This window comes from Phoca vitulina, unplaced genomic scaffold (assembly GCF_004348235.1).
Source record: "Phoca vitulina isolate PV1807 unplaced genomic scaffold, GSC_HSeal_1.0 scaffold8, whole genome shotgun sequence".
NCBI classification, from domain to species: Eukaryota; Metazoa; Chordata; class Mammalia; order Carnivora; family Phocidae; genus Phoca; species Phoca vitulina.
This window is the reverse complement of record NW_022589711.1, coordinates 60,131,440-60,144,970: the sequence shown is the minus strand read 5'-3', so window position 1 is coordinate 60,144,970 and position 13,531 is coordinate 60,131,440. Positions and strand designations below refer to the sequence as shown.

At 33.2% G+C, this 13,531-nt stretch overlaps 1 protein-coding gene across 4 annotated transcripts in view; it reads left to right on the top strand.

Moving 5' to 3' along the window:
* ATP11B (ATPase phospholipid transporting 11B (putative)) overlaps nucleotides 1-13,092 on the top strand; it is a 122,398-nt gene extending 109,306 nt beyond the window's left edge. For 2 of the 4 annotated variants that reach the window (XM_032407110.1, XM_032407107.1), the window contains one exon: nucleotides 4,064-4,151. Coding sequence is in view for 2 of the 4 variants with exons in the window: in XM_032407109.1 (XP_032263000.1) it covers nucleotides 4,064-4,197; nucleotides 8,414-8,495 (216 nt within the window). In the remaining 2 variants the exon portion in view is untranslated. Of the gene's footprint in view, nucleotides 1-4,063; nucleotides 4,198-8,413 lie in introns of those variants that run through there. The other 2 variants (XM_032407109.1, XM_032407106.1) reach the window with 2 other exon arrangements.
* Nucleotides 13,093-13,531: the final 439 nt, after the last annotated feature.

The following is a 13,531-nucleotide window of genomic DNA, read 5'->3' as shown; positions in this document are numbered from 1 at the left end:
GAAACACACACAAAAGGAATAATTCCCTCTCCTTACTTTGAATGAAATGAGATTTAAATGTTCTACCCTTTTCCTACTCCCACTTAATTGGCAGCTGTGGCTACATGTATCTGGCTGGTCTCCCAGTTCCTGAATATGAGATCAAAGATATGTATATGGGAAAGTGGTAGAGCTTGGACGTTTGCTGGAGAACAGTGTAGTTTTTTATATAAATAGCAGCTTTACAGAAGCACAGTTAACCAGCATTCAGCATTTTTAAAACAGCTGGGTTTTTTTTTTTCTCTTTAGAGAAAAAAAGGAAATATATTTTTGCTAATTCAAAAGGTGATCTTAAGGAAGTCATTTCTTTATAATATTTTTGATATTTCGAGATGTTTACTCTCTTTGGGGTTATCCATGTAGTAATACCTGTCCTTAGATTTTAAAGTGAGAGGTAATAAGTGCAAAGCAACATAATTACCTAAAGTCAGATCAGACCTAAGCGGTGTTGTGCTCATACGTGGTCACTCAAATGCTGCTGACCTTATGGACTTCATCTTCAGTGAATCCTTGAAAGTTGAGCACCAGCTATATAAGCAAAGCACAAGTTGTTAAATTAAGAAGTACCAGGCAAACTCCTTGCTCTCTATAGTTTCTGGTCTAGTTTAGTGTTCTCCAGCCAAATGTGAAAGACCAGTTTGTTCTCTTGTTTTGTTTTGTTGTTTTTAATTTCCAGTCCATCACGGACCAATACTTTGGTAAAATACAATAAAAATGAGTTACAGTTACCCTTGAACAATGTGGGGGTTAGGGGCGCTGACACGTCATGCAGTAAAAAAATCCAGGTATAACTTTTGACTCCTCAAAAACCTAACTAATTGCCTACTGTTGACCGGGACACTTATCGATAACATAAAAGTGCCAATTAACACGTATTTTGTATCTTATAGGTATTATATGCTCTGTTCTCACAATAAAGTAAGCTAGAGAAAAAATCAAAAGAGAATATATTTATAGTACTGTATGTGTATTTGAAAAAAATTTATAAGTGGACCTGTGCAGTCCAAACCCATCTTGTTTAAGGGTCAAAATGTGTACTAGGAAATGAAATTTAAAAGACATATAAAATAAGCTCTGATTTTTAAATTACTATTAGATTTAATAGTTATAAAAGTATTCTGTCAAATTGCCATAAAATTTTCTAACCTCTTATTCGTACAGACCAGAAACACTTAATCTCCTCATAGACCAGTAACAAATGTTTTTGGACCAACACTGATGCATGGATCACACTTTAAGTCGCACTAGTCTTTTTGCAAGGGGGCAGGTGTAACAACTACTTTCTTATACGTAGGCTAAACATGTGCTGAATACACATCATACTTTTCTACCCACATATAATTACTCATTCTCTTTGCTTAGCCTAGAATGCTCTTTCTCTCCCATCTCCAACTACTGAAATCCCACCCAGTCTTTAAAATGTGTTTCAGATGCTATCTTTTTCATCAACTCTTTCATGCCCTCCCACCAATACCAACAACAACAGCTGGGTTTGAGCTTTCCCTCCTCTTTGTTAATATTTGTAGTCAGCCTCATTACCATAATTATAAGAAGGCAGTATAATGGCATGATAAAGAGGTTTGAGCTCTGGAATTAAAGAAACCAAGACTCAAGCCTCAGCAGGGTGATCTTGAACAAATTCTCAACTTCTCTCTTTCCTCATCTGTAAAATGTTTCTGAATATGGTACTTACCCCAAAAGTTTAAGTTTTAAATGAGAATAATCCATGAGAAGCATCTTACATAGGAACTGGCACATACATAGTAAGCATTCCATTAATATAACTACCATTATTTGTTCTGACTTATCTCCCATCCTTTCTTTACCCTTATTAACTTACTAGATTGCCATCCCCTCTGGGAATCAGCACAGTGCCTTGCTCAATAAATACAAGTTGAATTTAAGTGCTCGTACCATTTAAGTTATGCAAACAAGCAGTACAATAGAATCCAGAGAGAGATTCCTGGTAGTTGGAGAGGTGAGGGAAGTTTCATGGAGATGATGGTATTTAAACTGAACTAGGTGTAGGGGTCAGCATTCTGACCATAATTGGTGACAGGCCCTGACATCTGCCCGAAGGCAAGGAACACTGCACTGGTTGGCTGTGTGAAGACTGTACAGGAGCATTGGGAAGTTGAGCAAGAAAGGCAGCCTGAGGTCAGGTTATAAAGGGCCTTAAGGCCTCCTTGCAGTATTGTACTTTCACCTTTGAGTATGTGGGAGCTTTCGAGTCCTGCTTCCTGTGGAGGGTTATTTTGAGTTGGAGGAAATTGGAGCCTAAGGACCCAAGGAGGAAACTGGGAGATGATAAAATCCTTAAACCTGGTTTAATTCTTAAACCAGCATTTTTTAAACTGTTCCTCTGGATATTAATGTTCTTCCTAGTGTTGATTGATTCCCAGGGGCAGTGGGGGTGGGATGGAAGATTTTACTGGGGGAAAAAAAAAAGCAGTTTGAGAATGCACCATGTCCAGCTCTCCCCCTGGAGACTGACCATGCATCCTGACTTATTGACAGTCCTTTACTCAAAAAGTCTGTTTATACCATCATTGAATTAGTGTTTCCCAAACTTAATTAATTGGCCGCAGAACATTTTTTCACAAGACATCTGTAAACATCTCTCAAAAAACAGTTTAAGAAACAGTACCATAAACAGTCCTAAACCAAGGGTATTGTAATGAAAGAACTAGTAAAATTTGGCTATTTCTCAGTTCTTAGCAGACCCTAGGACATTGGTGCAATTAGGTAATTGCCAGACAGGAACCATGTTGTCTTGCACTGCTTGGTATTTGGTAGGATTACTCTGAGCAGGGGTTTTGCAGGACCTCACCCGTTCCTTATATTCCGAGCACCAGGTTATTTATGTTCCATCATATCCATCTTATGTCCGTTGTGTGCGTCTCCACAAATGTCCCCTGTTGCCATGCCTTTGTGACTCCCAACCTTTGTGAATTGCAACCCTCTAATGAATCTATTTTTGTTCTCCTTCCTCTATACTTTCCAAAGATTTGTTAATACAGTATGTTATATATGTAAAGGAAAGTGAACGAAAAACAGTTTGTTTAAAATGATACCCCCTGAGAAATTAAGGAGTACACTTGATCATGTCAAAACCAGGGTTGGGATTCATTGGGCTATGTGATCATACCATTTCTTCCCCTCATTTTAACAGGATTAAAATTATTAGTAGTAATGGCTTTAAGTTATTTTGCTGGATTATTTATGCCTGAATCAGTACAAATCTTGCATACCTTCAGAAATTAATAAAAATAGTAGTAAGCCATTTGTTTAGTGGATTTTAATACAGTAGCTTAAATTAATCAGTAATTTTTTTAAAAGCAAGATAAGCTGATTATGGCCATAATTGGCACTTAATAGTTGCTTAGCAAATTTAAGGTAAATGATGCTTTTTTTCGAGGAGAATTATAAAATTATAATAAATTTTCAAGGATTGTTTCAGTGGATATATGTAGAGTGCTTAGAACCCAGCACATAGAAAACATTACATAAAGTATTTGCTACTGTTGTTGTTGTTGTTGTTGTTGTTGTTGAAGATTGGGGTTAGGTCCTGCCTGGTTATTATTTCCCAGTCTTCAGAATGGTTCACACTCTGTTTTTCTCAATTGCTAGACATTTTTCTTGAAATTGCAGGAGCATTTCACCTAAACAAAAACTCAAAGAAGAATTAGAATTCAATTTGAGTGGTTGATGTAAATCATTTTGGCTATAATAAATTGTTAAAGTGAGACATTAAAATCCAGAATCTTTGCAGATTTAAATAATAACCAGCTACTTATTTTTATATAATTATTTTATCCATTTTCTAATTTAGGACACAGTGCCTTTTAAATATTTTTGTATATTAGGCTTAAAGCCTTCCATACATTTTCATATTATAGAAAACATGTATATTTATATACATTACTTTTGATTTTAAAGTGCTTGTTGTAGTTTTTTTTTTTTAATGCTTTTTAGAAATCCAGATCTATAAATAACTAATTTTTTTCTGTTTCAACTCCTCCAGCTTACTGAAACAAATTCAGGTATCAAGTGCTTGGACTCCATGTGCTGTTTCCCAGAAGGAGAAACAGCGTGCGCATCTGTTGGAAGAATGCTGGAACGAGTAGTAGGAAGATGTAGTCCAACCCATGTCAGCAGGTGTGAAATTTCTCTAAGTAGCCTTTGCTGCAGATGAGTGTCCTATAAACTGGAACAGGATGAACCTGCATCTCTAGATACCTAATAAATCAGCAGCTGGTTTTACCAACTGAAGCGGGAGGTGTGCTATTTATTAGCACTCTTTGATGGTAGATTTCATTTTGTGGCTTTGGGGTAGGGGGCTCTTTCACTAACAAAGGAAGAGAAAGCACCTTTGAAGAGACTTCATCTAATGAACAAAAAATTTTCTTTACAGTCTTTCTAAAATATGGTGAATAGGAGTGTGTATATGATACTTATTTGGTTTTTATAGCTTTCTTTTTTTGATTATACCTTATATTACTGTTTTATTTCCTGTATTTATTTTTTGTTTGTTTGCTTTTTGTATTACAAAATAGTCTACACATAATAGTAAAATCAAAGGATTTCGCTTCTCTTACTCTTCATGTATATTTTCTGTTCAGTCATTTGAGACTTTGAGGTATTTATAAACACAAAAGGCTGTATTTCTGCTCTCCTACACCATTTTATCTCTGTAATGAGGTTTTTAAAATGAGTTGTGATATTTTTTACTTGGTATTCATGGTCTAATTAAAAGTTTTTAAGTTAGAATAGGCACATTAAATTATGGTTTAGAAGAATCTTAGCATTTCTGTCCCCTCCCAAATCTATTTCTTGAATTAGATATATCAGTGCTTGCTTTTGTGGATCATAACAAAAAATGCCGTGTTTTGGTAAATGCCACTTAAATTTATTTAAAAGTGAAATGGATTCATTTCTTCATTATTTCCCCAAGGGACATATTATTCAGGGGACATTAGGAAGTGGAAATAACTTTTTTCATGCTTTGGTGTCCTTAAGGTGAATTATATCATATTCCTAGAATGAGAGCAGCAGTGCACTGGTGTGCAGGAAGAGTTATAGATGGGCAGGGATAGATAGATGGTGATTTCCATTGCCCACCGTGTACCACATGAATAATCACTTTCTAAGTGTGCCATGGCCTAGAAAAGTTTGGAATATACCCCAGGGGCAGGGAATAGAGGGGGTGGAGGAGGCACTATTATCTGCTGATAAAATAATTTTTAATATTTGTTTAGCTTTTTGTTTTAAAAATGATGAGTAATTATCATTCATATGTATCATAAAATTCAGGTAACATTTACTGGCGAACTTATTAGTTCCCACTTTGCCTTTAGTTATGGCCATGTCTTTGTGGTACAGTTGCATTTATAAATAGCATTCTTAAAACATCTGTGTTTTCAGTCTCCATTTATTGATTATAACATGTGATCAAAAATATTTCCATAATGCTGTGGTATCATTTTGTAGTAATTTTATTCTACATAAAAGAATTACTATGAACAGTTAAATTTATTGGGACTTATGTATTTTGACTTACACAAATGTATTATAAAATGCATTATTAGAAAGGAGCTCTGTCATGTACCCAGGCCACCAAGTTTTCCAAAAGAAGTTCCAGAAGGACCTACTTTATAGTATTATTTTACTTATTAAAACAGCTTTACTGTATAGAACTAAGGTGGAGTTAGACTAAGAGACTACTATAGAACTTCCACAGAATTTTTTAAATTTCTGCTTCAACAGGGATTTTAATTTTAATTTAATTTTAATGACAGTATACATCTTCACTATTAAAAAAACTGTAATTAATTTTAAATAAGCCAAAAATATTTTTTGGTTTATATATATATTCTCATTGTTTGATATCCATTACTCAGGTAATAGACCCCCATTTTTCTTTACATAGCCATTTTTACACTGTATTATTATCCCTTTGAACCTGCCCCTGGAAATAGGGGATTTATTTCAGCACATCCTGAAGGTGGCTCTTATCATCTGTACTTTTTTTCACTTAAAATTGTATCATAATATTTTCTTTTGTAAGATTTTTTTATTTTCCTAATAAAATGTTTAACGGTAATATCTTGTTTGACAGACTATAAATATCTTACCATTTTTGTCCAACATCTCAGGTTATGTTATTGGTTAGTACTGTATCCTCCCTTTTTTTTTTTCAAATGAATAATCTAAAAAGTCCTTTAAGATCTATTCAGTTTTTTTCTAGTGGATAAAAATCATACAATATGAAAAACCACTTGGCGCTTTTCAAAGGGCTATATGGAAATTGCCATATATCCATTATCATATTTAAACTTTGAAAGTCATTTTGATATGTAGAGTTTTGTTTTTGTTTTTTTCCATATAATTGTATTAGAGAAAGACGTTTGGTATTTCTGTTTTGATATTGAAACAGCCTTTATTGCCGTGATCGTATAGTGGTTAGTACTCTGTGTTGTGAAACAGCCTTTATTCTACATTTCTATTTCATGTCTAACTTAAACGGTGAAACAAGACTACTACTTCTGTTACAAGATGTAGAAGCCCTTGGATATTTGTTCTATTAACCTATTAAGCATAAGAGGTAATGAGCATCACTTGAGAAATACAACTAGTGCTTTCATATGCACATTCTACTGATTAAAAACTTTTACCGTCCAGGCACAAAAATTCTTACATTTTATTAATTGATGTTTTCAAAGGAATATGCCATATTGCAGGCTCAGTTTCAAATGTAGCATCATGGTGCTATATGAAGAATATGCCATGTTGTACACTAAAGGCTGTACTTCAGCAATAAATGATTTTCTTTTTGCATTTTACCAACAGTTACTTTATCCTAATCAAACCTATTTTCTAAATAGAAAGGACTTAATAGTTAATATGTAGTTCCAGTATTTAATGTTCTGTCAAATATGATATTTAACATATGAATGCACATGTGTGCTTTGGAAAGATCAAAAACAAAAGAAACCTTACCTAATAAAATTCTTCTATGTAAGCAATGGTTGGAAAAGAGGAAAAACTAATATAAAATATTGGCAATTTGGGAATAGACTCTGAGTGACTCCCGATAATTAGGGTGTTGGGAGCTATGTTTTGTCATATGTATCTAAGCATACTTCTTCTTGGATAAATACTTTTAAGAAATGTTCATAGACTCACTTCATTCATTTATTTATTTTACAAATACTGCCTGCTATGTATCAGGTGCAGTTCTAGGTACTAGAGAGAGACAGTAGTGAACAGGCCCTTCCTTAAACTAAGGTGTTTAAAATTAGAGAATTTGTAAACTACCAGTATGGTTGTAGCTTATTTGTGTTCCTCTTTGCCAACTTTGTAAAATTTCTAGGTTCCAAACTTCATTATCACTGTGCTTGCTTAATTGATTTAAACTTAAACTACATACAGAATCTCAAGGAAACAGTGGATATTTGATGAGTGAATTTAAAAGCCATTTTAAATGCTAATCTCTTCCTCCAACATCTTTGTTTAGAAAAGTAGGAACCCTGGAAAAAGTTACATAAAATGTATTTATTGTTTAGTGCTTTTAGTCTTCTCTAAGAAAAGCCACCTTTGACTTGGTAATCCTGATACTGTCCTTGAAATGGGTTAGGCTGTTTTAAGCATGGAAGGCTATTTCTGGTCTTGGGTTATTTTAGCTTAAATTAATAGAGCTACAAATAAAGCATTATGTAATTAATTGCTTATAGGCCTTATTATTCAGACAGTAAATTTTCCAGACCATTAAAGGTTTATTTGTTCTCAGTTAAGTGAAAACCCTAATGAGTCACAGCTGTCTTTGATACCTATTGAATAAACCATTTACTGCATTCAAGCTAATTATGCTAAAATCTTTAGAATAGAATTTATAGCTGAAAAGAAATAGTATAATATAATATGAACATATTACTATTTCATTCCAAAGCTTTTGGTAAGTGGGATGTTTGTTTGCTTCTGTAATGTCAAAATATAGCCTAGTTGCTTTTCAGTAAAACTGATTGTGCATAACTCTTAGTAACATACTTATTTCTTATTGTATTGTTAAAATTTTAAGAGCATCTCATGCTTTACTACTTACAGAAATTGTTTTAATGCTAATGAATGTCTGAATTTTGGCTAATATTTTATATAATGACTAGAGCATTATTTTTTTTCCAAGTTCTTGTATTATATAAATAGACTGGTCATTCAAGGCTAGTATGAAGAACTTCTCTTAGCATTTAAAAATGAATCAATAAGTGATTATTTTAATATTCAAATTTCATTTTGATCCTAAGTTTTAGAGTAAATTTTTGTCTCACTTAAAACATAGGTCCTGGTGAGCCAAACTTTTCTCTTATTGTTACTTTAGATCTTGGAGTGCATCGGATCCTTTCTATACCAACGACAGGAGCATCTTGACTCTCTCCACAATGGACTCATCTACTTGTTAAAGGGGCAGTAGTACTTTGTGGGAACCATTTCAACTCCTTTCCTAAAATTCAGTGTGATCATCCTGGTAATGGCCACACTAGTTCTGCAGAATTACTTTTTGAAATTTCTCGAGTATTTCATACCATTCAGTTATAATGGCAAACAAATAAAAAGCATTGACATAAACCCCTTTCAACCCCTTTAATTTAAATCTGAACATGTTAGAATTTGTGAAAGAGACATTTTCCATCTCTTTGGGTTGTCCCTTGTGCTTATGGGACTCCAAATGGCATTTCATCCTCTTGCTAAGGCCACTATATTTTAATATCCAGGTAGAAAAGGGAAGTAATTCCTAATTAATTGTATTTTTTAGTATTAACTTGGTTATTGAGTCTTCTATTCAAATCTGCTTCTGTAAATTATGCTGAAAAGTTTGCCCTGAAAACTCTATTTTTTTATTAGAGTTATATTTAAAGATTTTCATGCGAAAAGTTAATGTGAATAGAAAGGAATTTTGGTCCCTCAGTGACCCATGTTGTTAATTCTTTAGTGCTTTCTAAGTTCACAGAGCAAATTAGGAGAATTTGCTGCATTCCCACCATTATTTACTGCATTGTGGATAGTAAATATATACCAATACCAAACTTCTCTAAATACTGTAACACAACCAGTAAAGTTAAGCATATACATGCAAAGGGTATATTATATATATAAATCAGGAATCAAGTCCATTCACCAAATTTCAAGTTGATGTTTAATATTTTTGTGACAGAATACAAAGAACCTATAGTGGGTAAATTATATACCATTAGCATATTATTATTTAATGTGTTTATCATTGGATCTTTTGCATGCTTTAATCTGGTTAATATATTTAAATTTGCCTTTTTTTTTTTCCTCTATCTGAAGCCTCTGTTTATAGTATTTTATGACACTGTTGTAAAGTTCAACTATATCAATAAAAAACAAGTTTGGACAGTATTTTAATATTGCAAATATTTTTAATCATATAAATCAAAATATTAGGGTAATTAAAAAGATAAGAGCTCTTTCTATGGCTAATTTAGAATTGCTCTTGCCTTTCAGTAAGCTAGAGTGCAGAATAAAGGATTTCACATAAGAATCCTATTATTTTTAGGTTAGTATATGTTATCTAAGTTATAGTAGACTACCACAGTGAAGTGAAATCTGTTCAGTGTCCCATTACTAGGTATATTTTCAGGCATGGCTATAGGATGTAAGTGAAACAAAGTTTAAAATGCTAAATCTTAAGGGGTAATGGCAGCATAAGTTAAAATGCTAAGAATGATTAATCAGGTACATATTGCTGTAATTGACTCACTGTACTTCAGTACTTAATTTCCATCCTGAGTTTATCATATGATCAGTGTTGTCATTTGTTTTGATAAAAAGTAACGTCATTTTAAAATTTGGAAATGATTATTGGTTAAAGAACTTACCGAGCTCTAAGTATGTGATTGTATACATATACATTTAAAATTGTATGGAAATGGTTAAATAAGGTTTTCCAAAATTTTCTCTTGAGAATATAATTCCTTTCTGTAGATATATTCTTCAACCTTCCACCTCTTCCCATCTCATGAATATAAGACTTCTGGAATTGGGCTAGTAGGGAAAGAATGATAGAGTCAAGAATTAAGACTTTACCTTGTTTGCTGGTAAACTATTTAAGTTTTTATTTTCTTGCTAATATAACATTTGTCTGTTTCAGTAATGCAAGGATATTAGATTATGAATTTCAGCTTAAATATTAATTTTCATTAATAGCCCTTCTTTAACTTAGATATTCCAAAATTGAGTTTAAGAATATACTGTGATTCTGGAAGTACATTAAAGGGATAATACAGTGTACAATATATTCACTTACAATTCATGTTCCAGAGGAGGAAAATTGCAGAAAATACTCAGGGTAGTTTAGTGGAAGATAACTCAGAATTTGTTTTTTCTTAGAATGTCTTATAAAATATTTATCTAACAAAATGACATGTAATAGTCCTACATTACATCTTCCTTAACAATTTACAGTGTTTGTTTGCCATAAACCAAACTGACTACTGACACTAGAGAAGGACCACAAAGCCATCCAAGCAGTCTCTGACCAACTGCCGCAGTGGAGGTCAGCCAGGCTATATGGTGCTGAAAGTGGTGATGTAATTGTCTGCATTGACTATTTGAAGTTATTTAAGAACTTTATGTCAAAAAAAAGTAAATGTCATCTACTGATAATGCTCATCCTACTCTGTTGGAAACCTCTTTTTAAAGGAAAATTATAAGAAAAGAGCTTTCTTCAATTTATTTAAGAAAGTAACTGTTGTCTATAAGCTTTAAATAGTTTTCTAGTGCTAATACTCATATTTTAAAACTTATTATGTAGCCAGTAATCACAAAACAATCCCCTTTGCATATTTCTTTAAAATTCTTTGGAGAGTATGATGTTGGCAATTAAGTTACTTTTAAACCTGGCGAAACCAGAGTAAAATGCTACATGTGTTTTTACTAATTGATGGTCTCAAATCTGTTTGCCTCACTTTCTTACCTTTACTACCTAGTCTGAAGGCTGTAGCCCTGAAGATAGTAGTAAGCACCAAGACGGTTTTCAAAATTGCCCATCAGCTGCTTTAAAAGATAACTCAGTACCCTTCCTCAGCTTCAGCAAGCAATAGGCTCACCTTAGGAGGATTAGAGTATGGGCCAGGAGAACTACAGCTACCAAGCTTGCTGTGGAGTTGAGAAGAAAGAAGGGAGAATTTAGTTTGAATTTCTCTTAACTGCCCTCCTCCTTGGGTCTCAATCTCCATGATGTCCAAAAAGGCTTCCCAGACCTATCCAAACTCTGGCACTGTCCTGAGTAGGAGATTAAACTGAGGCAAATCACTGCATCAGGAAATTCCTTTACTCAGACCAGGCCGTTTCTGCTGTAAGATTGTGGATTGTGGAATTGAGCTTGTGTGAGAAGCTTGAGACTCCTATCCAATAGGCAGAAGTCAAAGCCACTAAAAAAATTGACAGTTAATATCAAAAAAAAATTTTAAATATGCTACTCTGAGAAGTTATTGGGGGCAGGGGAAAAGGCAAAACCATCTATGCTTGTGTTTTCCTGTAAAGATCACGTTGAAGTGTGATATAAGCAGGTATTCATAAAAGAAACACACCAAAGAGTTATGTAAAATATGTTTTATTAATTTTGGTCCTGCTTCTGAGACATTATTTCTATCTTGAAATGAGTCATCTATTTTCATAAAAATAGAACATTATTAAAGTGCTGTTTATGTGAGAACACTTGAATGATTTTCCTACAAAAAAATAGATCACAAGTAATGATATGTTTCTAATAATGGTGATTGTTAGATTTTTCTGGGGAATTAGTAGTTGGCAATACTGTGGCAACACTTAGTTTAAAATCCAGGACCTCAGACACTGTGGCTGTCTAATAAAATCCTTTAACATCTCTCTGCATTGTCAGTAAGTGTAGTTACTTATTGTATAGCTCTCAGTAATTTTTTAAAGTTTATGAAATTATATTTATTGAATAAAAATTTTCCTACATAATTAAAAGTGTTTTTTCATTATTTAAGCATTTTAAGCCTCTATCTACTTGTCACAACTAACACTGCCAAAAACTTTTTTGGTGAAATTTTATTACATTTACCTTCCATATGGTACAGGGATGCTATTACGCCATTCACTGACTCCAGTGTCAAAAATCTCTAAGTTTTTCATTTGCCCAGATTTTATAGATCATCAGTACAGCTCCTGAAAAGCAGCCTGATAGAAGTGTCCCAGCTGTAAAGACCAACACACTTCAACTAGAAATTGCATCACTCATGAAAAACTAGCCAGTGTGAACTTGGAAATGAAAATATGTGCTTTTTAAAAAATACAGCTGATATAATGTCAATTTATATATAAAGTATTCTAACCTCCTAATGGTAATCATTATTCCTTATGCTTCCTCAGTTGCCATTTAAAGCACACATAACTGTCTAATATACGTTTTTTATAAGGTAAGCTGTTATATTTGCCCAAGTGTTAGTATATGCAAAGAGTGACAATGTATAATATATATTTTTTTATTTCTGAAAGGAAATAATATGATCCTGGACAAATCACTTTAGGCATCTTTTTATTTAAAAAGTAGTTGAGGGTTTGGACTATATCTAGGGTAACTTCAGTCTTTAACTTCTATGGTACAAGATGATGAGTAATGTTTTTGAATTAGAAATTTAGGACAAGAAATAAAACTTTATGAGCAACATTTCACCAGAAGACTTCGTGAATTCGGAAACAAGTTTTCTTTTGAAGAGCTGACTCAAGGACAAAGCTGCTATAAATGGAGATAAGTAAACATGTCTCTGTGAACAACTTTTTTTGGAAGTGATAGATAGCCCTCTGATAAATCAGGGGAAATGATTTGTCCTCAAGTAAAATTTGTGGACCATGGAGTGCATAGATTTTAGAATTCTATCACTTTTAACAAATCTATATACATCTGTGTGATGCTTACCGCAATCCAGATAATTTTCCACCATCTCAGAAACTTCCCTTTTGCCACTTTCCAATGAATTTATTCCTCCCTTTCTCCCTTGCAACCATTTTTCTATTTTTCATTGTCATAGAGTAGTTTTACCTGTTCTTGAATTTCATATAAGTGGAATTATACATGGTCACTTTTACATCTGGTAAAAGTGACCATGTATAACTTTACATTTGCTCAAAATGAGATTCATCAACATTGTTGCATATATACTTGGTTTATTTTTGCTACTCAGTCATGTTGCATTTCATGAACATCCTGTAATTTGTCCATTCTCTTATTTATGGGCCTTTGAGTTATTTACAGTTTGGTGTGATTATAAATAAAGTTATGAGCATTCTTTCTGGACATGTTTTAATTTCTCTTTTGAAATAACTGGGATTGCTGGGTCACAAGTTAGGTTTATGTTTAATTTTATAAGAAACTGCTGAAAAATTTTCCAAAGTTGTTGTATATGCCATTTTATGTGCATTCGTATGCAATTATGAGAGTTCCAGTTCT